This window comes from Ahaetulla prasina, chromosome 9 (assembly GCF_028640845.1).
Source record: "Ahaetulla prasina isolate Xishuangbanna chromosome 9, ASM2864084v1, whole genome shotgun sequence".
In the NCBI taxonomy this organism is placed as follows: Eukaryota; Metazoa; Chordata; class Lepidosauria; order Squamata; family Colubridae; genus Ahaetulla; species Ahaetulla prasina.
In genome coordinates, this window is record NC_080547.1 from 2,437,761 (window position 1) to 2,463,940 (window position 26,180).

Genomic DNA, 26,180 nt, shown 5'->3' on the forward strand with positions numbered 1-26,180 from the left:
TAAGTTATGGAATAGAATAGAGTAGAATTTTTTATTGGCCAAGTGTGATTGGACACACAAGGAATTTGTCTTTGGTGCAGATACTCTCAGTGTACATAAAAGAAAAGATACGTTCGTCAAGAATCATAAAATACAACACTTAATGATAGTCATAGGGTACAAATCAGGAAACAATATCAAGATCAATATAAATTGTAAGGATACAAGCAACAAAGTTACAGTCATACAGTCATAAGTGGGAGGAGATGGGTGATGGGAACGATGAGAAGATTAATAGTAGTGCAGACTTAGTAAATAGTTTGACAGGGTTGAGGGAATTATTTGTTTAGCAGAGTGATGGCGTTCGGGGAAAAACTGTCCTTGTGTCTAGTACTTCTGGTGTGCAGTGCTCTATAGCGTCGTTTTGAGGTTAGGAGTTGAAACAATTTATGTCCAGGATGCGAGGAGTCTGTAGATATTTCCACAGCCCTCTTTTTGACTTGTGCAGTATGCAGCTCCTCAATGGAAGGCAGGTTGGTAGCCATAGTTTTTCTGCAGTTCTGATTATCCTCTGAAGTCTGTGTCTTGTTGGGTTGCGGAACCAAACCAGACAGTTCTAGAGGTGCAGATGATAGACTCAATAATCCCTCTGTAGAACTGGATCAGCAGCTCCTTGGGCAGTTTGAGCTTTCTGAGTTGGCGCAGAAAGAACATTCTTTGTTGTGCTTTTTTGATGACTTTTTGATGTTAGGTGTCCATTTTAGATCTTGTGATATGGTAGAACCTAGAAATGTGAAGGTCTCCACTGTTAATCCTGTGTTGTCTAGTATTGTGAGAGGTGGAAGTATGGGAGGGTTTCTCCTAAAGTTTATCACAATTTCTACGGTTTTGAGTGTGTTCAGTTCCAGATTGATCTGGTCGAACCACGAGGCTAGTCATTCAACCTCCCGTCTATATGTGGATTCATCATTGTCTCGAATGAGACCGACCACTGTTGTGTCATCTGTGAACTTCAGTAATTTAACAGATGGATCGTTTGAGATGCAGTCATTGGTATACAGAGAGAAGAGAAGTGGGGAGAGCACACAGCCTTGGGGGCCCCTGTGCTAATTGTACAGGTATCTGATTATTTGCAATACATTGCGAAAAAGCAACCCACTTGCGAAAAAGTAAACTGCTTAGAGAGGGCTGTAAAACATTATGAAGCAGTATATAAGTCTAAATGCTATTACTGTTTTCCTTCCTTCTTTCTTTCCTTCCTTCCTTCCTTCTCTCCCTCCCTCTCTCCGTAGTTAGAATGCAGTAGTTACACTGCAGTATTGCAGGCTGACTCTGTCCAGGAGTTCAATCCTGACCAGCTCAAGGTTGACTCAGCCTTCCATCCTTCAGAGGTGGGTAAAATGAGGACCCAGATTATTGGGGGCAAGAGGTACCCAGGAAGGGAAACTGAGGTTAACAGTGGTGCAGAGATTAAAGAAGATGAAAAGAGCGCCAGTTACCTGCCTCCTTGGGCCTATTCTCCAAATCTGCCTTCCTGTATGTGGTGCTTACTAGCTGAGTTGAACTGAGTTGTTATGGCTATCCTGGCTGAGGAGGAGAGGAATTGTAATCCAACACCCCGGGGTTTTTTGGCCAAGTTGAAGAAGACTGCCTTGGTAGAGAGGAGGGTTGAGTGTTTTATTTTCTCTCTCTCTCTCCTCCTTTTCTTTTTGAGACCTTCTGCTTTGATGAGTAAAAACAGATGGGTTTTTTTTCCCCCTCTATCTTCTTCCAACATCTGATCCCACCATCTTTCCAGGATCATTATTAATTTTAATTAATTTCAACTCTCTCGGGTATCTGACCCCGAACAGATCAGATGAAATCAGACGATACCGTTGGCTGCTTATCGCCTTCAACCAAAGTTAAGATCCGGGCTAAGAAAATACTTGAAAATGGTCTTCAGAAAGGAGACAACCCAGAAATATTGGCCAACCAGGGGTGAAATCCAGCAGGTTCTGACAGGTTCTGGAGAACCGATAGCAGAAATTTTGAGTAGTTCGGAGAACCAGTAGCGGAAATTTTGAGTAGTTTGGAGAACCGGCAAATGCCACCTCTGGCTGGCCCCAGGAGTGGGGTGGGAATGGGGATTTTGCAGTATCCTTCCCCTGCTATGCCCACTAAGCCATGCCCACAGAACCGCTAGTAAAAGAATTTGGATTTCACCACTTGTGGGCCAACCCTAATCTTTCCCTAGCCAGGACTTGAAGAGGCTGTCCAAATTATTTTTACGGAGGCCGCTGGTAAGATTCTTAACGGGATACAATTCTGATCACCTCTCGACCTGCAACCCAGCGTCACACTGGCCTATCCAGGTGATACTGGCTGGAGCTGGGGCTGATGTTTTGGGGAGCGCCATAACTGAGAGAAGATTGTGACTGTTTGGCTCTGAGTCTCAATCCCGCCAGGCTTGAGTTACAGGGGTCCCTGTACATGTAGGGCGAAGGGGCACCAGGCCCGTACATTGAGCCCGAGTGCCCGGGTGGACTTGCCAGGCTGTTGAAGTTCTCCAGAGATGGGACCCCAGGCAGAGAAGCTCCGGCGGCTGTTGGGAAAACATTCTGGGGTGCAAAAGAATTGAGGTTGATGGAGTTGAAGAGCTGGAAGCCTTTGCCGTGGATAGGGCTGTTGTGTAGCCCCTTGGGAGTCCAGGTATTATAGGTATAGGTCGGGTAAAGGTCATCGTAAGGGTTTCCGGTCAAACCATTAAGCTGTGACCCAAAGGCTCCTTTGCAAAGCTCCGTCTGCTGATGGCGTTCCTTCTTCCTCCACTTGGCTCTTCGGTTCTTGAACCAAACCTTGAAAGAAAAGAGACAGGTAAGGAGAGGGAGAAAAAAAACAACAAGCACAAGGTTGAGGAACATTTCCAAAACTAGTCGTGTGGCACCATCACCATGTGATAGCCCAAGGAGCTGCTGATCCAGTTCTACAGAGGAATTATTGAGTCTGTCATCTGCTCCTCCATAACTGTCTGGTTTGGTTCTGCAACCCAACAAGAAAAACACAGACTTCAGAGGATCATTGAAACTGCAGAAAAAACAATGGCTACCAACCTGCCTTCCATTGAGGACCTGTACACTGCACGAGTCAAAAAGAGGGCTGTGAAAATATTTACAGAGCCCTCACATCCTGGACATAAACTGTTTCAACTCCCACCCTCAAAACGACGCTATAGAGCACTGCACACCAGAACAACTATATATTTTAAAGTTTCTTAGGCCAATTATAAAATAAGTTTTTTAATTTGTATTTTAATTGTATATTGTATTGCCTGTTTTTACTTTTGGCTGTACACCACCCTGAGTCCTTCGGGAGAAGGGCGGTATAAAAATCGAATAAATAATAATAATAATAATAATAATAATAATAATAATAATAATAATAATAACAACAACAACAACAACAACAACAACAACAACAACAACAACAACAACTAAACACAAGAACAGTTTTTTCCCGAACGCCATCACTGTGCTAAACAAATAATTCCCTCAACACTGTCAAACTATTTACTAAATCTGCACTACTATTAATCTTCTCATCGTTACCATCACCCATCTCCTTCCACTTATGACTGTATGACTCTAACTTTGTTGCTTGTATCCTTACGATTTATATTGATATTGTTTCCTGATTGCTTATTTTTACCCTATGACTATCATTCAAGTGTTGCACTGTATGATTCTTGATTATCTTTTCTTTTATGTACACTGAGAGCATATGCACCAAAGACAAATTCCTTGTGTTTCCAATCACACTTGGCCAATAAAAATTCAATTCTATTCTATTCTATTCTATTCTATTCTATTCTATTCTATTCTATTCTATTCTATTCTATTCCATCCCATCCCATCCCATCCCATCCCATCCCATTTCATTCCATGCTACATTTTCTATTCTATTCTATTCTATTCTATTCTATTCTATTCTATTCTATTCTATTCTATTCTATTCTATTCTATTCCTCCGGCGATTGCTCTTGTCCTCTTTAAAAAGAGAAGAAATAAATCCAAAGGTGCTTTTTCAAGAGGCAACTGAACTTTCTGTTTTTTCTCTGAAGGCATTTCATTTCTCATCCAAGGAGCTTCTTCATGACAGAGAATTTCCATTGATGTATCCAAAAAAGACTATCAAGGTCTGGGTAGCTGGGAAACTGCAGAGAGCATTCTTGAAAGACCAGTGTCCAGTGGTGAAATCCAAATTTTTTTATTACCGGTTCTGTGGGCGTGGCTTGGTGGGCGTGGCTTGGTGGGCGTGGCAGGGGAAGGATACTGCAAAATCTCCATTCCCACCTCACTCCCGGGGAAGGATACTGCAAAATCTCCATTTTGTGCTGGACCTCACCCCTTCAAAACCCAATCCATGTTTCATCCATAAAACAATTCAGGTGCAGTTGGAAATTTCCCATGCCAGCTTTCAGGATATCCTGATCACTTCTGGAGACCAAGCTCCCATGGCCATAATTGAAATAAGAAATGTTGACACATGAAAAATAATAATAATAATAATAAACCCTTCTCAAAGACTGAAAAATAATTTGAATGCCGTGATCCAAATAGTCCCTGCCATGCAGGTTCCTATGAAATACGTCTATGAACATATTTTCAAGAAGGACATACATTCATTTCCCCCCCCCCCCACAACTAATACGATTGTTGGCCAAGCGGGGACAAAAATAGCCAGAGAAATAGTTTACCGTACTTTTCGGAGTATAAGACGCACTTCCCCCCCCCCCCTCCAAAAAAGAGGGTGGAAATGTTGGTGCGATCTTATACACCCAATACAGCCATTTTTGGCTTCTCGAAACCACGCCCTGCACATCCCATTTTCACAGAAAATGGGCCCATTTTTTTTGGAAACAACAGGATACACAGAGGGTTTGGGAGGCCTGCAGAGTGCTCCTGGGGGCTGGGGAGGGCAAAAACCAGACGCACGGAGGCCAAAAACTATTATTTTTCTTGCTTTCCTCTTCGAAATCTTGGTGCGTCTTATACTCTGGTGTATCTTATAGCCTGAAAAATATGGAAAGTCTGGGAAACGAGCCCCTTGTCAGTCAATAAGAGCGCTGATTTACCCCCAGCCTACCAAGAAATTAGGAGCCAAGGGTTCAGCGACACAAGGAAACAGCAATTAACCACTTAATAGCTGGTCATCAACACTCTAATTAACAATTAAAAGCCCACACCACTAGGCACCATATAAATACAACATGTAAAACATCCTAGTGCAGGGGTTCCCAACCTGGGGTGCGAGAGAATATCCCAGTGGGTGCGAAAACTTGGGTTTAGAAGTTTTGAAATTATAGTGTATATGTATAATTATATGCATAATTATGTATAATTATATAATTATGTATAATTATATAAGTATAATTATGTATATATGTATAATTATATGCATATAATTATGCACTTTTTTTCCCTTTTTGTACTGTCCATGGGGTTTCGATTTAGATTAGCTATGGAAAATCTAGACAGCGTACTAAAAAGCAGAGACATCACCCTGCCAACAAAAGTGTGTATAGTCAAGGCTCTGGTTTTCCCAGTTGCAATGGATGGCTGTGAAGGCTGGACCATAAGGAAGGCTGAGCGCCAAAGAATTGAGGCCTTTGAACTCTGGTGCTGGAGACGACTCCTGTGAGTCCCTTGGACTTCAAGGCCATCCAACCGGTCAGTCCTAGAGGAGATCAACCCTGACTGCTCTTTAGAAGGCCAGATCCTGAAGATGAAACTGAAATACTTTGGCCACCTAATGAGAAAGAAGGACTCACTGGAGAAGAGCCTAATGCTGGGAAAGATGGAGGGCAAAAGAAGAAGGGGATGACAGAGAACGAGGTGGCTGGATGGAGTCACTGAAGCAGTAGGCATGAGTTTAAATGGACTCCAGAGGATGGTAGAGGACAGGAAGGCCTGGAGGAATGCTGTCCATGGGGTCGCGATGGGTCGGACACGACTTCGCAACTAACAACAACAACAAATTATGCATTTTTTAAGGAGGTATGAGAATATATCAGAAGAGTTCTAGGGGGGCGGGGTATAGAAAAGGTTGGGAACCCCTGGCCTAGTGCTCACATTCTAGAGACAGTCTTGGAAGAATAAAACCTTTGATCTTGGGCACCGACTCAAACTGGATCCCACAACTCCCTCGGTGACATTCAGCCGGTTCGTACCGGTTCGGCGGAACCGGTAGCAGAGATTGCAGTTGGGCCTGCCCACCAGCCACGGCATAAAGACATCCTGTTTGGCCACGTTTTCGAGGCCGGACGCATGCGTGGAAGTCACGCGCGTGAGCAAAGCCCACATATAGAAGGCCAGGCGCGTGGAAGGCACACGTGCAAAGTGAGCACGGGCGCGCACAGTGAACCAGTGGTAAGAATATGTGAGCAAGAAGAATATGCTGAATCCTATCCTGGGAGACATATATTTACCGACATTTTGCAAACTACATCTATGAATGCTTTTCAGTTTGCACCATTCTCCATGCTTTCATGCAGGAATGCGTGAACAATCATAGGACATGTTTTTTTAAAAAAAAAAAACACCAGAAAAGAAAATTAGAGTGTGGCAGGAACAGTACTTCAGCCAGCCTGCAAACCTCAAGTCGGACATATCGTCCCATCGTTTTTTGCGGTGATTTACACAAGTTTTCATTCTTTCGCCTTCTGCTGTCTTCCAGACGCACTGTCACTCAATTCCCCCACCCCCGGTTTCCAACCAGAATGTAGTCTCAACGCAACTGGGATTGGAATGTGTGTGGAGAAGCAGAAGAGGAAACGCACTGTAAAAGAGGTGGCTTCGAGCAGAAGTGTGAGAAAGTTTTAAGCCTACTAAATATCTATGGAGATTCTCAGTCCTCCAGGTCATAGTTGTCCCAAAGGTGCTTTTTTCAAAATTTTCTGTTTTTTCTCTGAAGACATTTCGCTTCTTATCCGAGAAGCTTCTTCAGATCTGACTGGATGGTGGGGAATGGAAGGATTTATACTCTGTGGAAACCGCTGGTCATTTGCATTGGCAGCTTTAAGACTTGTGGACTTCCAACTTTCAGAATTTCTCAGCCAGCCATACAGGCTGGGGAATTCTGGGAGTTGAAGTCCGCAAGTCTTAAAGTTGTCGAGTCTGGAGACCCCTACTCTGAATCAAAAGACTCAAGAAAAGCAATTCAACCTTAATTACACTAGGCCTAAGATGCGCTGGAGAATTGCTTTGATGGGCTTTCAAGATTGTCCTAATGGCCCTAAAGATTTCTCCTTTCTTTTGCGAGTTTGTCAACCTCACAAGGGTTGACAATTCCTGAGGAAGTTGGGGGTATAACACAATAACAGAGTTGGAAGAGATCTTGGAGGTCTTCTACTCCAACCCCCTGCTTAGGCCAGAGACCCTAAGCCATTTCAGACAAATGTGTTGGAGCATTCACAACTTCTGGAGGCAAGTTGTTCCACTGATTAATTGTTCTAACTGTCAGGGAATTTGAGGAACCTTGTTCCGCCTATCGCCTCTTTCTACAGCAGCGGTTCTCAACCTGTGGGTTGCGATCCCGTTGGGGGTCGAATGCAATTTGCCAGGGGTCGCCTAAGATCATCGGAAATATGGGAAGTATACTTGCGAGTCGAAGAATCGCGCTCCAATGGTTGACTCCACAAGCCAGCTGCAGGCTCTTCAAATCGCTAGCCGAATTCGGCTTCAGGCGCGATGAATTAAAAAAGAGAGAAATCTTTGCTCTGATGTCTCCCTCTCAAGCCAGCTGCAATCACTCCCAATCGCTAGCCTAATCTGGCTTCAGGTGCGATAAACTTAATAGGGGAGGAGTCTCCGCTTTAATGCCTCCGTCCTCAAGGCAATCGCAAGCAGTTCAGATCGCTAGCCAATACGGCTTCAGGCGCGATAAATTCAAAACGAAAATAATTTTACGGTTGGGGTCACCACATCGTGGGGAATTGTATTAAAGGGGTCGCAGCACTATAAAGGTTGAGAACCACTGTTCTACAGGGACCCTCACCCTTATCCGTGGCTCCGTCAGATTGGTCCAGCCTGCTATCTCTTCCCTTGTGCTCATGTCCGGGTAGCGATTTCGCTGAAAAGTAGCCTCCAGCTCCTGCAGCTGCTGGCTGGTGAAATGGGTCCTGTGCCTACGAGGCTTCTTTTGGCCCAGGCTTGCTTCCTCTTCACCACTGGAATCAGAAGATTTGCCCCGAGAGGTCTCGCCATTTTCTCCTGAAGAGAAACAGGAAGGAAGAATTTTGTCAGGGTTCCAAGTAACACACCCATAGCAAACAGAACTCCAAGACAAGCAGGTTCCTCAAAGAACAAGCTTATTGGATATATCATATTGGCATAAGCTGGTGAAAACCGACTCTAAAGGTTCCCGCTGTTTTCACCTAATTAAAAGTAAAAGTTTCCCTCCTTTTCCCAAACAATCAGTCACATGGTCCAATCAAGGTGCTGTCTGGTTGCTTGGAAGCTTCACTCCTCCTCTCACATATATAACAGGCAAAAGTATAAACATAATTTGGATGCTTCCAAATTATGATACTTCCCTGAAATGAACAATAACCTGCAAGTTTCGCGGACGCATCTAGTTGGCCCAGCATTAACTGCAGAAAAAACAATGGCTACCAACCTGCCTTCCACTGAGGACCTGTATACTGCACAAATCAAAAAGAGGGTTGTGAAAATATTTACAGACCCCTCACATCCTGGACATAAACTGTTTCAACTCCTACCCTCAAAAGGACGCTATAGAGCACTGCACACCAGAACAACTAGACACAAGAACAATTTTTTCCCGAAGGCCATCACTCTGCTAAACAAATAATTCCCTCAATACTGTCAAACTATTTACTAAATCTGCACTACTATTAATCTTCTCATCATTCCCATCACCCATCTTCTTCCATTTATGACTGTATGACTCTAACTTTGTTGCTTGTATCCTTACGATTTATATTGATATTGATTGGTTCCTGATTGCTTATTTGTAGCTTATGACTAACATTAAGTGTTGTATCATTAAGTGTTAAATTTGTACCCTATGACTATCATTAAGTGTTGTTAAGTGTTGTACCTTGATGAAGGTATCTTTTCCTTTATGTACACTGAGAGCGTATGCACCAAAGACAAATTCCTTGTGTGCCCAATCACACTTGGCCAATAAAAAATTCTATTCTATTCTATCTCTTTTATTAAAGATCTCCAGAAATGGTGAGATTTGGCAAAACTTCTCAAATCTTGCAATTAATATTTAAGCATTCGCCCCTTTCTCATTGAGGAGGAAGTCTACCAGAGGTCCTTCCAATACTCTGGATGAAGGGTGAACTTCCCTTCCTTTTCTTCCATAGGAACACTTCTTGACCCTGGTGGTCCCCCAAAATGACACACGTCAGAACCTCGTCTTACACTTTGCGCATATGCTGGGTGAAGGGAAGCATTTCCCCTTTCATCTGCCTTTTAAAACAATGTTAATTTTGTGGTGGCGGAAAGATGGGATCAAGGAATGATTGGATCAAGGAAACGGCCTCAACTTGTTTGACCCGAGGCAATGCTGGGACAGCGTCAGCGTTGGCCATACGCTACGGAACACAGGACGGGATTTCCCAACGAGTCTTGGACTCTTTATTCATTTATTCATTTGCCAATCATATGTAAGATAACAGGTAAAAGTATAAACATAATTTGGATACATGAAAAGAGTAAGTAAAAAAGGAATATTAGGACAGGGATGGTAGGTACGCAGGTGTTCTTATGCACACCCCTTGCAGACCTCTTAGGAATGGGGTGAGGTCAACAGTAGACAGTTTAAGCTTAAAGTTTTGGGGGTTTGGGGATGAAACCACAGAGTCAGGTAGTGCATTCCAGGCATTGACCACTCTGTTGCGGAAGTCGAATTTGAGTTTGGAGAAGTTTACCTTGAGTTTGTATCTATTATTTGCTCATGTATTGTTGTGGTTGCAGCTGAAGTAGTCATTGACAGGTAAGACATTGTGGTAGATAATTTTATGTACTATGCTTAGGTCAGGCTGAAGTCGGCGTAGTTCTAAATTGTCTAAGCCCAAAATTTGGAGTCTGGTGGCATAAGGTATTTTATATTCTTTAGTCAGATTTGAATTACCATGAATAGAGGATACCCGTTTATCCATCCGAAGGGAAGTTGCACATCCTCAACAGCAAAAACCCCACCCCGCCATGTTTGCAAGATTCCCCAAACCAACCTGCATTTCTCTAAAAACTCCATGCCTTACCACTACTTTCTCTGCTGGATGTTCCCGAGAGAGTTTGCGGCTGTATCCCCTTTGCGTTTCCATCCGAGGCTTCCGACAACGTTGACATAATTCCCAACGACGCGGAAACCAAGGCCCTCGTTCCAGTTCGGAGTAGAGGAGGCAGAAGAAGGTTGCTTCGTGTACCACCACACCTTGGAAAGGATCTTCTTGCCGGTAGAAAGTCCTGAGGTGGACGGATGGGAAAAGTCTCAAGAGGGTGGGAGAGAGAAAAAAAATACAGTGGTAATCTTGAAAAACTCACTGGATCAAGAAATGATCCAGACTAGAAAAATCCTTCCTTAGGAGATGTTATTAGACGTTTTTCAATTCTGAAGTCCCCAGCTAGGAGGTCCTCTTCACACCACCATTTTTCAAGAGGTCCACTTCCCTCCACCAGATCTACATCAAGATCTGGCTGCAAGGTATCCCCTCTACCGAAGACCGCTGGCCATGACGTCCTAAGGGGCTCTTTTGCTCTGGAAGTCTGACTTCTTTTCTCCTTTCCCCGTCTCCTCTCCCTCACATGTTTATTTCCCTTTCCCAGGACCGATGGGTTTTTTCGGTTTGGCAGGAAGGAGGGGTCTGGATATGTGTGTGTGTGTGTATGAAATATCAGGGACAGCTGAGTGCAGGCTAACCAGGTGCCAATCAGCCATGGTCTCCCCAAGCAAGCTGGGGAAATTGGACTGAAGTGGGGATGGATGGAAGAATGGCAGCTGAGAGGCCACCGTTTTTTGTTCAGCCTGCTCCGGAGACGAGGCTAAAAATGCATATTTCAGCACCAGTTGCTTCCAGGGGAGGGGGATGGGGGGGTACATTTCCTGACAGTCAAGAGCCCTTCTTACAAGGTCAGATCTGAAAATCTCTATGACTGAGTAGATCCAAAACTGGGTCTACTACAGGATCCCAATTAGAAATCTTAAGGCGAAAAAAGTTTGGTCCAGAATCAGAAACTGAACAGAAGAGATTTATTTATTTTATTTTATTTTATTTTATTTATTTATTTTGTCACAACAGCGTATACAAGCATAAGCATGAAAGTAACTATATAATATATAAGCATATATATATAAGCATAAGCATGCAATAACTATATTGATTGGATATAATGAAGGGAACAATAGGACAGGAACGGTAGGCACGTTTGTGCTCTTATGCACGCCTCTTACGGACCTCTTAGGAATGGGGTGAGGTCAATAGTAGACAGTTTTTGGTTAAAGCTTTGGGGATTTTGAGAAGAGACCACAGATAAGTGGACATAAGGTAGACTTGAAACCAGAGATACTTCTTACTTGGGATACTAACCAGAATTTATAGTAAAGATATTCAGTATTTGATATTACACAAGGATCGCCTACACACAGCTCTGGAAAAATGAAAAGATACCAACAGAAGAAGAAACAATCAAGAAAATTCTGGACTGTGCGGAGATGGATAAACTAATGAATTCGGGATCTTCTTGTGTGGGTCGGAGGGGGGCAGAAATTCCGACTTGGGGTCTGCTTCAGCCTCCTGGTGTGGGGCTTTGGGCGAAGGCTGGAGGGAAGAGCCGCTGGTGGCAAAGAGCCGGAGGGCCTTGTTCCAGTGGGATTGCATCATGGCCTGGAACTGGCTGACCATCTCAGCGCACTGAGCTTCCAGGCGCTGATACCTGGCCTTGCACTCCCGCAGGTCTTCCCTCTACTTGGAAAGCCTATGCTCCTAGTCCTCAGTGAGGTGCCTCCTTCTCAGTCAGATCCAATTTGAACTGAGCCAGCTGTTTTGCCAACTGTTTCTCCCGGTGGCTGCTTAGCTCCAGCAATTGCTTCCTGTTGGGGCCCTAAGGAGCCCGGCCAGGCAGGCGAGGAGTGGCTGGGAGGGGAGGGGCGAGTAGAGGCTGGAGAGGCGCCTCTCGATGTGAGTGACATCAACTTGGTCACGCCCACCCAGTCACATGACCACCTAGCCACATCCACCCAGCTGGTCATTAGGCAGATCATATTAATGGTCCATGGGATTTAAAATTATGAATTTAGTGGTCCCTGAGGCCCGAAAGTTTGGGGACCCCTGATCTGCAAGGTCTTGTCCGCTCAGCTTATATTTGGTGTTCTGGATGGTCTTCTAGAAGTTCAGAGCTGTTCCTGAAGGCAGGAAAAAGTGAGATTAAACTGGAAGGAGATAAATTTCAGAAATGACTACAAGGGTATCCCAAGAGTGCTTCTTCAAAAGGCAGCTGGACTTGTTCCATGAAGACGTTTCGCTTCTCAAAATGTCTCCAAGGGAAAACCAGGAATGTCCAATTGCCTTTCGAAAAAGCACCCTTGGGGTTCAACCATGACTTGGATGAGACTCTTGGCTACATGGGTAGCCATGGGATGCTCAGGAAGTTTTCCTGGGTTGCTTTTGTCTAGGCTGAGCATTCCCGACTGCTGGCTGACGGATGGCCGGAGAAACAGGTGGGAGACGCCAGCTCTCTCGTTGGCTAATTAGGCCTTGAAAGATGGAGCCATCTCAAGGAGAAGGTCAGGTTTCCATGTTTCCTTTCGGGGGAAGGATTGAAGAAGCCAAGTCCCGCTTCAGGTTTACTTTCCCGTCTCTTGAGTTCTCAAGACAGGCTCCCGGCTACCCGGGAATCCTAATCTTCACGCCAGACAGCTGCAGGTTTCTGAGAACTTTCAACTCGCAGCCGGGATGTCTTGTGCGTGCAACTGGTTTTCTCACAAACCTGAAATTCCGTCTTCCCCAATTTGCCTCCCTGCTCCTCCATTCAGATATGATGGGTGTTGCGTTCCCATACATCTGGAAGGACCCCATATCACGAAGGTGGCTACGCGTAAGATCAGGTGAACATCTCCTATAAATATTTTTGTCCTGCCATCATCTGGATATCCTGGGATGCTGGCAAGGGATCTACAGCACTGGACGGGTCCTTAGTTTTATGCGCAGACCGTTTCTGGAGAAGAGGAAGATGTGGTCAGGCGTGAACATGCCTGTGGTCATTGCATCTCTTCATAGGACTTGCTGGGCTCCTTGTTTCAAGAAGACTAGGAAATGTCCATGCTAAATACAAACAGCTCCAAAAACTGAGTTGCATCTGGACTTGTTGTTGTTGTTAGTTGTGAAGTCGTGTCCGACCCATCGCGACCCCATGGACAATGTTCCTCCAGGCCTTCCTGTCCTCTACCATCCTCTGGAGTCCATTTAAGCTCCCGCCAACTGCTTCAGTGACTCCATCCAGCCACCTCCTTCTCTGTCGTCCCATTCTTCTTTTGCGCTCAATCTTTCCCAGCATTCTGCTCTTCTCCAGGGAGTCCTTCCTTCTCATTAGGTGGCCAAAGTATTTGAGTTTCATCTTCAGGATCTGGCCTTCTAAAGAGCAGCCAGGGTTGATCTCCTCTAGACCTGACTTGTTAGGTGCAGAAAACCATAGAGATGACCTTGGAGAAGGTAGGCAAGAGCACAGGGGTGAAATGCTATATCAGCCAATCACGTTTGAGTATTCTTTCGGCTCAAACGACGGACCAGAGTGAAAACTATCAAGCTGTCGGTATCTAACAGCTTGTTTTCTTGCAGACGTTTCATGACCCAAACTAGGTACCATCATCAATGCTGGAAGGAAGAAGGATCTGTGGAGATGATGATGATGATGAGGAGGAGGAGGAGGAGGAGAACTGAGGAGTTCTTACTGCTCTCTGAGCTGGGTGGTTTTCTTGCAGGCGTTTTATGACCCAACTAGGTAACATCATCAGTGCTAAAAGGGAGAAGGATTTGTGGAAATGAGGAGGAGGAGGAGGCAGAGGAGGAGGAGGAGGACTAAGGGGTTCTTAGTGCTCTCTTAGCTTGGTGATTTTCTTGCAGATGTTTCATGACCCAGCTAGGTAGCATCATCAGTGCTAGGACTGAGAAGAAGGACCAGCACTGATAATGTTACCTACTTTGGGTCACGAAACGTCTTCAAGAAAACCACCAAGCCCAGAGAGCACCAAGGACCCCCTCAGATCAACCCTGAGCTAAAAAAAAATTCTCCTTTATTAATGTAAACTTACTTCCGGCTGTAGCAAGGTTGCCAATCAATTTGCCACTCCATCCGGTGAAGATGAAACATGGGTACATAAAGCCTTTGCAAACTTTAAAGCAGTTGTCATTTTTCTACTCTAAATTTACATACCGTGCAATTATTATTATTTTTTAAAAAAAGTTTTTTTTTCTCTTTTTAGTTTGCTATCTCCTCTTACACGTACACACACACACACAATTTTAGTAGTTTGGTTTTAGCTTCTTCTTAAGAGCAGGAGAGAGGCACATGTATTCCATGTTCCATGTGTCCTTCTGCTTTTTCGGCCCGGTGCCATTTCCATGCATTGTCTTCTTTATTGCTCCAGCTTCTACCCCCTGTGAAAGCTTCCCCCCCCTCCCCATCTTGCTCTGGACCTCCCCCCCCCCACCAACAGCTGTCCTGAGGCTGCCTTAGACAAGCTGGAATTCCGGGGACAAATGGAAACAGCTGAGAAGCCATCCCGCTGGGAAACATTTTACTCTTTGGCCAAAATGACTCCAGTTCTGAAATTCAAGGGGGTACCCCCCCCCCATCTTCCCCCCCCATCCCCCTCATCTCCCCTCCACCGCATCCCTTACAAAGAAATGTTCTAGAGGAATTTCTGCGTGCAGAACCGGCGGACCTATAATTGAATGTTGTAAACATTTTCCCATAAATTTTCAGATCGGTTCCTTCAGAAGCAGTCTTCCAATATTTGAGGAACTCCTGCAAAGACAAAGGAGTCAAAACTATTTTCCAAAGCACCAGAAGGCAAGGCGAGAAGCAACGGGATGGAAACTAATCAAGGAGAGAGAGACAACCTGGAACTGAGAACGAATTTCCTGACGGTTAGAACAATTAATCAGTAGAACGACTTGCCTCCAGATATTGTGGGTGCTCCATCATGGGAGGCCTTTATGAAGAGACGGGACAATCATTTATCTGAAATGGGATAGGGTCTCCTGCTTGACCAAGGAGTTGTCAAGACCAGGGGTCTCCAACCTTGGTGTTGTGTCTTGTCCGCTCTCACCGCAGCCGGGGTCTGCTTATCTGCTCCCGAACACGGAGGAATGTATGCCTCCCGGCCCCAGTCCTGGCTCCATGCCCAGACAAGCTGCAGAGGAGGGGGCACCTCCCGGTCCCAGCCCTGGCTCCATGCCCAAGCAGGCTGCAGAGGAGGGAGCATCCCCTGGCCCCAGCCCTGGCTCCATGCCCAAGCAGGCTGCAGAGGAGGGGGCACCTCCCGGCCCCAGTCCTGGCTCCATGCCCAAGCAGGCTGCAGAGGAGGGAGCATCCCCCGGCCCCAGCCCTGGCTCCATGCCCAGGCAAACGGAGCAGCTAGACCCCTCCCCCTCCTCCACAGCATGTGAGCCTGAGGAAAGTTTACTTTCAACAGCTGATTGGAGTGACCCTCGCATCAGAAGACTGGATAGGCGGAGGCAACAGAAGGAAGGGAGGGGCAGGCCTTAATGAGTGCTGAGTCATGGAGCCACACCCCATGGCCTATATAAAGGATCTGCTTTCTGGCAGTCTCTGAGTCAGGCAAAGTCGAACTTATCTTGCTGAAGTCACTTTCTGGTCTCCTGCCTGCCCTGAGAACTTTGCTAGGACTTTGGGCAGAGCTGCAGAGGCAAGCCTGATTCGGATTTCCCTGACCCGGCCGTCAGCGGAGGAGTGGGACACGACACTTGGCAACTTTAAGCCTGGTGGATCTCCAGTGAATTCCCCAGTTAGTTGGGAGTTGAAGTCCACCAGGCTTAAAGTTGCCAAGGTTGGAGACCCCTGGTCTAGAAGACCTCCAAGGTCCCTTCCAATTCTTATTATTCTGTCTGTTCTCTGGAAAAGCCCAGCTAGATGGAGATCCAGGGTGTTTCTTCCAAAACACTCCCATCCCCTCATTTCTGCAACGTCATGACTTCTTCTGAAGCCCTCGAGTGCGTGCCTGCCCTTTTTATTTTGTCATTCTGGTTGCTCTTAACCTCGGCTTAGTCCAGCTGCGGATTCGGCCCCAGGAGATGACAAGGTGTTAGCGATGGCTTTAGAAACAGATGGGACCCATTCACCCCCCTCGTGCGATAATCTTAGCCCCGGAGAGTTAGGAAATTACGTTCGGGCTTTGTCGATATCCTCCTGGCTCTCGGTAAGAAGAAAGGGGTTTACCCATGTTGACAGTTGGGCTTCAGCCGACGGAGGGTGGTAGAGGCATGGACGAAGAGCCAGACTTTCATCTCTGATCTCTTGTCAACTGATGTCGGATTTAGAATGCTTAAATGGGGCTATGGAGCATAAGGCTGCCAGTGGATATTGGTCGCTTGGCAAACGGACCATCCATGAATAGAAACAACAATGATGCCCGAGTGCTACAGAAGAGGAAAGAGGAGTCCCCCACGCGCCTTGTGGAGAAAGTTAGCACCCACCCACCCGAACTAGAAGAATGAAATTTTTGAGGAAATATTAAAAAGGGCAGAATGCTGCATTTCCTTGGGTGAGAAAAAGAGAAACAGGTTTTTAAAGACGAAAGAGCAGCTCCCTGACCTCAGCGGGTGTTTGGTGCACATTAAGAAAGACTGGGCCAGCCTGTCTACAAAACAAAAGACCTCCAGATTCAGGCTGATGGGATTAAGACATGACCCTCCAGGAAATAATAGGATTAGCCCTCTACCCAGTGGTGGGATTCAAGTCATTTAACAACCGGTTCTCTGCCCTAATGATTTATTCTAACAACCAGTTTGCCAAACTGCTCAGAAAGTTAACAACCGGTTCTCCCGAAGTGGTGCAAACTGGCTGAATCCCACCACTGCCTTTACCAGGGGTGAAATGTTCCCGGTTTGGACCAAATCACCTGATCTGGTAGCGATGGCAGCGGGTGTGGTTCGGAGAACCGGTAGCAAAAATTCCTGCCCCCCCCCCGCCGCCCCACCTGAGCTGCGCGATCATTAGAGGTGTGGGTTTTTTACTTTTAAAAGCATTTTTTCTTCAGCCAAAAAAATGCTTTTAAAAGTTTTTTTAAAAAAGCCTCTGATGATTGTGCGGTTCAGCTGGGATGGTCAGAACCCTTTAAAAGCATTTTTTCTACAACCTCTTCGGCCTGATTGCCAGAACCTTTTAAAAGCATTTTTTTACAACCTCTTCGGCCAGTGAAAGGATTGATCTGGGGCCGCCACTCCAGACTTGTAGATAAGGAATGGGTGCTTGTGGAAATAAGTTCTCCTTAGATAGAGAAATACATGGAAGTGGGATTTAACATATTTAGCAGATTAACAGAATTGGAAGGGACCTTGTAGGTCATCTTTTTATAATGTGATGACCAACACTGGATGCAGAATTCCAGGTGTGGTCTTACTAAGGTTTATAAAGTGGTAATAGTACCCTGTTTTCCCCAAAATAAGACATCCCCTGTCGGGGGCTTTTGGGTGCAGGGCAATAAGGCCAAGTGCTTATTTCAGGGTTCAAAAAAAATATAAGACAGGGTCTTATTTTTAGGGAAACACGGTACTTTGTGTGATCTGGATTTTATCCCTCTATTTATGCAGTCTAGGATTACTTTGGGTTTTTTGGCTGCTGCCACATCCTGCTGGCTCATATTTAAATGATTGTCTGCTAGGACCCCAAAATCCCTCTCACAGTTACTGTTAAGAGCCATGGTGATGCTGTGGTTAGAGTGCAGTACTGCAGGCTACTTCTGCTGCCTGCCGGCTGCCTGCAATTCAGCAGTTAGAATCTCACCAGGCTCAAGGTTGACTCGGCCTTCCATCCTTCCAAGGTGGGTCAAATGAGGACCCAGATTGTTGGGGGCAAGAGGCTGACTCTGTAAACCGCTTAGAGAGGGGCTGTAAAGCACTATGAAGTGGTATATAAATCTAAGTGTTATTGCTATCTTCCTTCCTTCCTTCCTTCCTTCCTTTTCTCCCTCCCTCTCAGGCGTTAGAATGCAGTATTGCAGGCTATACTCTGCCCACTGTCAGTAGTTCGATCTTGACCTGCTCAAGGTTGTCTCGGCCTTCCATCCTTTCGAGGTGAGTAAAATGAGGAGCCAGATTGTTGGGGGGACAAGAGGCTGACTCTGTAAACTGCTTAGAGAAGGCTGGAAAGCACTGTGAAGTGGTATATAAGTCTAAGGGCTATTGCTCTTGAGCCAGGTTTCGCCTAATCCGTACCTGTGCTTTTAGTTTCTCTTGCCTAAGTGTAAACACTTACTCTTCTCTGTGTTGAATTTCATTTTGTGGGCTAGGGTCCAGTGTCCAAGTCTGTCGAGATCCATCTGCTTCTGGGGTGTTGGCTATTCCTGCCATCTTAGCGTCATCAGAGAACATAGGTTCTTCCTTGGGCAGGGTGAGAGAAGGAGAAAGACGCTGAAGAGCCCTGTGGGTTCCTGTGTGCTCCCTCTCCACCTTCCATGCCCTCTGTCTTCTCCTCCTTTGGTTGTGAAACTCAAACACGAGAACCATTTTAATGGAGGACTATTTGAAGCTAGGCTGGGCTCCCGGCCACTTTGACCTTTTGGACAAGCTAAATTTGTTCTTCTGCAAACAAATCACATTATTTATAGCTGCGATGACAGGCTGTTCAGGGCAGCAGGGGCCTGCGGTCCAGTGGAAATGCGCACCCCATCCAGCCCCCGAAAACAAGGGGCACCGATTGGACCCGAAGGTAATGAACTATGATTGACAGTAATCCCAGCTAAAGAGGCCGGGATTAGCTGGCTGTCATTACAAGGGACCCTCGCAACTCATACCAGCTGCCGTCTTGATTGATGGCGGGATTTGGAATTGCTGAATCCTCGGCCCCTCGCTTGGCACAGCAGGACGCAGAGCATCAGCCGGGCATAAATAAACCTGCAAAGGTTATTTGACGGTTCTCAGCATCAGTGCCTCCAGGGGTCCTGCTACTACTCACATCTTCCTGGTACACTTGGGTACCATGTCCCTTATTCCCCTCCCCCCCCCTTCATCGTAAGGAAGCCTCTTGGAACAAAATGCCACCTGACTCGGAGTCTTCTGGTAGATAGATGGTGCCAGGTTGAACAGATTGTGGTGTCAACCCTGACCGAGGACATTTTGAAGCTTCAGCGTTGCCACACTGGAGCTGAGGGATAGCGAAGGGGGAATAGAGACAGGGGTGGGCTGCTGGGGGTTCGGGAGAACCTCTAGTTAAGATTCTGTGCAGTTCGGAGAACCCCCAAATCCCACTCCTGGCAGGTCCCACCTGCCCCGCCCTTCCCAGGAGTCCCCATGCAGCCCATTTTGGATGCAGGTAAGTGCAGAGGGTGGGTGAAAAATGGGCCTACCGGAAGTCCGGGAAGGCCAGAAACGGCCCCGTTTCCCACCTCCAGAGGGCCTCCAGAGCCCGGGGAGGGCAAAAACGCCTCCCCCACATGGTGCAGGCCAACTAAGCCACGCCCAACATGGCCACACCAAGCCAGCAACCGGGCAGAGAACCCCTTGCTAAATTTTTTGAAGCCCACCCCTGAATAGATAGCTGGGGTTTTGTAGCCAAAACAAAACACTTTTTCCTGGGAACCAAGGACATTCCCACAGGTGGCCAGAGAGAACGAGGAGTTAAGTTACCTGGCAAGTGGACGGCACCTTGATTGGACCATGTGACTGATTGTTTGGGAAAAGAGGAAAAACGTTTACTTAGGTGAAAACCGTGGGAACTTTCAGAGCGGGTGTTCACCAGGCTGGGCCAATATGGTATTTTCAATAAAGCTGTTCTTTTTTTTCTTTTCTTTTTTTTACATTTATACCCCTCCCTTCTCCGAAGACTCAGGGCGGCTTACAATGTATAAGGCAATAGTCTCATTCTATTTGTATATTTTTTACAAAGTCAACTTATTGCCCCCCCAACAATCTGGGTCCTCATTTTACCTACCTTATAAAGGGTGGAAGGCTGAGTCAACCTTGGGCCGGGCTCGAACCTGCAGTAATTGCAGGCTCTGTGTTCTAATAACAGGCTTCTCTACTGCCTGAGCTATCCCGGCAGTATAGGATTGAGGAATTTGTAATTCCTTTGAGGAATCTACTTGCCTCAGAATTTTGTTTGCTATGGAGATGTTAATTTGGAATCCCGACATGTGGGTTTGGGAATCATGGAACCAAAAGTGGAAGAAAGGGTTGAATTTAGGAGGTTCGATACACAATTTTGGGTGTAGTGCCCCACAACGAGGGTAGGGCTGGGTCGTCCTTCCCAGGGAGGAGGCATAAGCTCTCCAAATGTTGGCGCAAAGCCCCCCTCCTCCCACCTGAATTATTTCCAAGAACTCTGTGGCGTCCCCCTTCAGCACATCACAAGTCAGCAGGAACACTTGGGGCCGTAGATTTTGCCCTAACGATTTTGGAGATGCCATGAGATTTCAAAATAACAGAATGATAAGGAGTTGGAAGGGACCTCGGAGGTCTTCTAGTCCAGGGGTCTCCAACCTTGGCAACTTTAAGCCTGGAGGACTTCAACTCCAAGAATTCCCCAGCCAGATGAAGTCCTCCAGGCTTAAAGTTGCCAAGGTTGGAGACCCCTGTTCTAGTCCAACCCCTGGCTCAAGTAAGAGGCCCTATTCCATTCTAGACAAACGGCTGTCCAGTCTTTTCTTTAAAACTTCCAGGGAAGGTTTTAAGGCAAGCCGCTCCACTGGTTCGTTGCTCTCGTCCTTAGGAAATTTCCCCTTAGTTCTCGGTTGCTTCTCTCCTTAGAAGGACCTTCAGTCAACAGCAGATCCAGTAATGACTTGAGGCTTCTTAGGCGGGCAGACGGACCAACGGTGTCGCTGCAAATGGAACAGACCCCTCTCTGTCCTCTTGCCTCGAGCTGCGGCAACCGAGGAGGCCTCCGTTAAGATGGCCGGCTGGGATCGTGTTGTCCACCCCCTGCTGCATAATCCTCTCGTGACATCCCCATAATTGCCGTTTTATTCCACTGCAATGTGACACCTCATAAGAAGACTTAAGAGAAGGACTCTGGGGTCGGAGAAAGACTCTGGGCGGAGGATTCAGGGGCACGGCCATGTGTTAAGTTAAATTTGGAGTCCTTCTGCAGACTTTAGTGGAGTTGATGTGGATTTACACCGCAGTCCGAGCAGGTGTCAACAGCCGGCCCGACTCCCAAGCCGTTAGGAAGCACCGTTGGCATTTGACTCTAACTGCCCAGGCCCAAATGCGTTTTGTGCTGCTCGCCAGGCTATAACCATGCTTTCCTGCCTTCCTTTCTTCTTTTTCTTTCTTTCTTTCTCTTCCTTCTTTTTCTTTCTCTTCCTTCCTTTTTCTTTCTTTCTCTCCCTTCCTTCCTCTCTCTCCCCCTTTTCTTTTCCTTCCTTCATCCCCTGACTATAAACTAAATAGCAAATGGATCTCCACATTTTCCAGTCTCAATCCCATTAACATCTATAAATCAAGGTAGGGTTAAGATGAAAGAGCAGAATCTAGCCCAAAAGCTTTTCTTTCTCTCTCTCTCTCTTTCTTTCTTTCTTTCCTTTTTTCTTTCTCTTTCTTCATGCCTCTGCTTTTCTTTTCCTTCCTTTCTCTCTCCCCTTCCTTTCCTTTCTTTTTTCCCCCTCTTCCTTTTTCTTCTTCCCTTCCAGCCCCCCCACTCCCACAAATCTACTGTGTTCTACAAATGCACCCATCAAATACCTACTCTACTCTAGTAATGGGAAGGGGCAAAAATTTAGGTCCTTTTACTGTAGACTGAAATTGCACAGCATGCTAAGCCAGGGCTCTTGCATCTGTGCTTCAAAAAGTTCAGAAAACCACTAGAGGGCAGCAGAGTGACACAGAAGGCTCGCTCTTTGGTACCATCCTGTGGTCAAACACAGTTTTGCAGCTTATTGCTGGTAGGCTCCCTGCCTTCTAATGATTAAGATGTGGTTGCCATGCTCTTCCGAAGACACAATGCCTTCCATTTCCATAAAACTTTTCTTCCCCTCTTGGTACGATCAGAAAAGCTGTGCGGTTTTTCAGGGAATTTTAAGTAGATTGCTGCTGTTTTAAGTTTTGATTTTTAAATATAATTTGACTACACTATGGCAGAAATAGTGGGGGTGGGGGAATCCCTTGGTTGTCATTATGTAAGGCTTTTTCCTGTTCGGAATGTAGGAACCTCCTCTGAAAAATTGGGGGGGGGGGACGGCATTTCTCTTTCCCCAAATGGTTGCAAGAGGTTTAAACCCACAGGTGAAATTGGCGATAACCTCTCTATTTCCTTTTTCTTGCTGGGACCTGGGGGGACATTCTTGGGGTGGGGGGGGACATCCTGTCCAAAAGCAGGATAAGAATGCGGGTGTCCTGAATCTGCAAATGACAGCTTGAATTTGATGTCCTTTTATAGGCCAGCCGTGACTTCACAGTCAGTCAAGTAACAATGGGAAGGGGGTTACTAGTGCAGCAACTAGCAGCCAATGGGGCTCCCCCAAGGCTGGAGCAAAACCTGGGATTGTGACTTAGGAAGTGATGTTCTGTGGTGCCAGGAAGGAGCAGGCAAGGTATGGAGCATCCCTGGTTTAAGATGCGCTGCCCCTTAAAAACCTGCGTGCCGCCAGAGGTAGGTTGGGGTTGGCGGAAGGAAGCGGCCCTAGCATGGCCGCTAGCGAGGGTCACGTCTGTATCGCAGCTGCCAATTCTAGAGCCAGTGTCTCAAGTTTTTTTTTTAACAACCTAAGACGCAGAATTTGTTTGCCTGGTCATTTATTTACAAAAATTATAAGCCGCCTGTCTGACCTTAACAACAACCCAAGGAACAGTACTTATTGATTGGTTGGTTTATAAAAAATGTATAGGCTGCTCATCTTACCTCGAGGTGGTACCTTGCCTGGGTGGCTTATTAAATCCCATGCCCCACTCTTTCAGCAGTGTGGCAATCATAGAGTAGGAGAGATATTAATGGAGCCATTGCACTCGCTTTTCTCATTTGGCTTGACTCAAAAGACTCCCAAAAGAGTTTGCTGGAAAGTCTGAATTTTCTGCTTCTGTATAAAACAATGAGTGTCAACGCCCAGTGATTGAGAGACACGAGTGCCTCAAAAATAACAGATATTATAAAACAGAAGGCAGCTGAAAGATGTGGACAACAGTCATGGATTCATCCTCCTCCTTTTCTTCTCCTCCCTATCCTCCTCCTCCTCTCCTCCTTCTTCTCCTCCTCCTCCTCTCCTCCTTCTTCTTCTCCTCCTCCTCCTCTCCTCCTCCTTCTCCTCCTTCTTCTCCTTTTCCTTCTCCTCTTCTTCTCCTCCTCTTCCTTCTCCTCTTCTTCTTCTTCTCCTCCTCCTCCTTCTTCTCCTCCTCTTTTTCTCCTCCTCCTCTTCCTCCTTTCGGGTCATTGAATGCCACTTTGCACAGTCAGCTGCATCTCTGGGGCACAGTCCAGCGACTTGCATATCTTTGTTGATGGTGTCTCGCCATCTCTGTTTTGGACGCCCAGGTATTCGCCAGCCATTGACTTCTAGTTGGTAGGCAGTTTTAGCCACAGTGGAAGGTGCTGTTCTCTGGACGTGTCCATACTAGCGGAGTCGGCCTTCTCTCAACTTCCCTATAATTGGTGCCACACCAAAATGTTGTCAAATGGTGTCATTTGTGATGTGATCGAGAAGGGAGATGCCCGATAGCCAAAGGAGCATTCACATCACCATGGCATGGAGGTGGCTTTCGGTCCCTGTTGTTGCTGCCCAGCGTTTGGCGCCATACAGTGCAACATGGCGGATGGTTGTCTTGTAAATCTTAGATTTGAGACGGGGTGGCATTCGTCTGTCCCATAACACACTGGTGAGTTCTCGCCAATGCATCCAGGCTGCCTTCTCCCTTGCTCGTACCTCGCCGTTGATATCGCCATTGCCTTGGAGGTGGGATCCCAGATACTGAAAAATGCCCACTGTCGAACCCAGCTCTGGCTCAACACCTGACACTACAGGGATCCGGATCATGGGAGCCGAGATCCACTTTCTTTTGGTTTCCTCCATTGATTTGAAGCGTTCCAGGCAGGGGTGAAATGCTCCCGGTTCAGACCAGATCAGCCGATCCGGTAGCGATGGCGGCAGGTAGTTCGGAGAACCAGTAGCAAAAATCCCTGCCCCCCCAGCCCCCGCCCATGCCCACCCAATTGCCCGGTTGCCCGCTTACTGCTTCTTTTAAAAAGGTTAAAAAACCTGCTTTTAAAAAGTTAAAAAAAGGCTCTGACGATCACAGCTGAGCTCAGCAATCGTCAGAGCCTTTTTTTTTACTTTTAAAAGCATTTTTTTACAACCTATTCCGCCGAATAGGTTGTAAAAAAATGCTTTTAAAAATATAAAAAAAGATCGCGCTCCACAGCTGACCGCCCCTCCAGCGCGCTGTTCTGCTTACCCCATGCCTCCTTTTGGTGCGCACTGCGCACGCTTGCACCTCGCATTTGGTACGTGGTGCGCAGCCAGCGAACCAGCAGTAAAATGGTTCAGATTTTACAACTGGTTCCAGGGGTGGTGACCGTCTCTAAGTACCCAGTTTTCTTGTGTTGAGGTGGAGTCCAAAATGGTTGGCATGGATGCTACATGTGCACGATTTGCCTCTTTAGCAACATGATTGTCAAGAAATCAGAGGTTCTGGTAGGTCAAATGCATACAGGTGGTGACACAACCTACGGCCACCATCGTCCCAACCATTTAGATTGCTAAGTGAGGCCATCATTAAGTGAATTTTGCCCCACCTTAGGACCTTTTGGGCCACCGTCGTTAAGTGAATCACAGTTAATGAACACGGTCGTTAAGTGAATCTGGCTTCCCCTATTGACTTTGCTCAGTCAGAAGGTCACAAAAAATGGGATGACGTCATCCCGGGGAACATCCTGCAAGCGTCGTAAATATGAACCAGTTGCCAAGCGAATCCAAATTTTGATCTCGTGACCTTTGGGATGCCGCAACGGACTTACGTGTGAAAAACGGTCACAAGTCACAAGTTTTTCAGTGCTGCTGCAACCTTGAACCGTCACTAAATGAATTGTCCGTTAAATCAAGGACTTCCTGTACATTCTGCAGGGATCTAATCACCCCTTATCCCAGGGGTGAAATGTAAAATTTGTTACTACCGGTTCTGTGGCCGTGGCTTGGTGGGTAATGTGACTGGGTGGGAGTGGCCAACTTTTTTTTTTTTTTACTTTCAAAAGCATTTTTTCAGCTGAAGAGGTTGTAAAAAAATGCTTTTAAAAGGCTCTGGCGATCCCAGCCTGATCGTCAGAGGCTTTTCGTTTCTTTTAAAAGGATTTTGTTTTGCCTTTAAAAGAAAAAATAGCCTCTGACGAACTCAGGTGGGATCGTCAAGAGGAGCCTTTTAAAAGCATTTTTTCTACAATCTCTTCGGCCGAAGAGGTTGTAGAAAAAAATGCTTTTAAAAGGCTCTAATGATCCCAGCTGAGCCGCACGATCACCAGAGGCCTTTTTTTTTTTTAACTTTTAAAAGCATTTTTTCGGCCGAAGAAAAAATGCTTTTAAAAGTATCAGCTGGGCATGTGCGGGGAGGGGGGACACAGGGATTTTTGCTACCGGTTCTCCGAACCAACCGCCACAATCGCTACCAGATCGGGCAATCCAGTCCGAACCGGGAGCATTTCACCCCTGCCCTATCCCGTTATAAGAGGAGATAAAGCAAAACTGCACAATGGAAGCAGGTATAAGATATATTGTTGTTCTTCAGTCGCTAAGTCATATCCGGCTCTTCGCGACCCCATGGATCACAGCAGGACCCCCCACCCCGTCCTCCGCTGCCTCCTGGAAGTCTGGCCAAAGCCATGCCCACTGCATCAATGACACTATCTAACCATCTCATCCTCTGCCATCTCCCTTCTCTTTCCCTCTTTCCCAACTTCAGGGTCTGTTCCAAGGAATCCTCTCTTCTCATTGGGTGGCCAGAGAATTTGAGTTTTAGCTTCAAGATCTGTCCT

General features: G+C 46.4%; 1 protein-coding gene and 1 pseudogene across 1 annotated transcript; both read right to left on the reverse strand.

Annotated features, from left to right (window-relative positions):
• LOC131203656 (pituitary homeobox 2-like) lies at window positions 1-10,807 on the reverse strand. Its single transcript, XM_058194082.1, has 3 exons — window positions 10,253-10,807; window positions 8,014-8,228; window positions 1-2,816 (listed from the first exon to the last, which is right to left on the reverse strand). The coding sequence occupies exons 1-3, from the start codon at window positions 10,338-10,340 to the stop codon at window positions 2,316-2,318; spliced, it is 804 nt and encodes a 267-aa protein (XP_058050065.1). The 5' UTR covers window positions 10,341-10,807; the 3' UTR covers window positions 1-2,315.
• An 8,210-nt stretch (window positions 10,808-19,017) lies between these two features.
• Window positions 19,018-24,228, reverse strand: LOC131203913 (uncharacterized; annotated as a pseudogene).
• Between the last annotated feature and the right edge of the window lie 1,952 nt (window positions 24,229-26,180).

Excerpts from the sequence above, each read along its gene's own strand:
- LOC131203656 (XM_058194082.1), bottom strand. The coding sequence starts at position 10,340 with ATGTCAACGTTGTCGGAAGCCTCGGATGGAAACGCAAAGGGGATACAG. Across the intron at positions 8,229-10,252 it reads ATCCAGCAGAGAAAGTAGTG|GAGAAAATGGCGAGACCTCT; the intron begins GTAAGGCATGGA and ends GTTTCTCTTCAG. Across the intron at positions 2,817-8,013 it reads TGACGGAGCCACGGATAAGG|GTTTGGTTCAAGAACCGAAG; the intron begins GTGAGGGTCCCT and ends TTTTCTTTCAAG.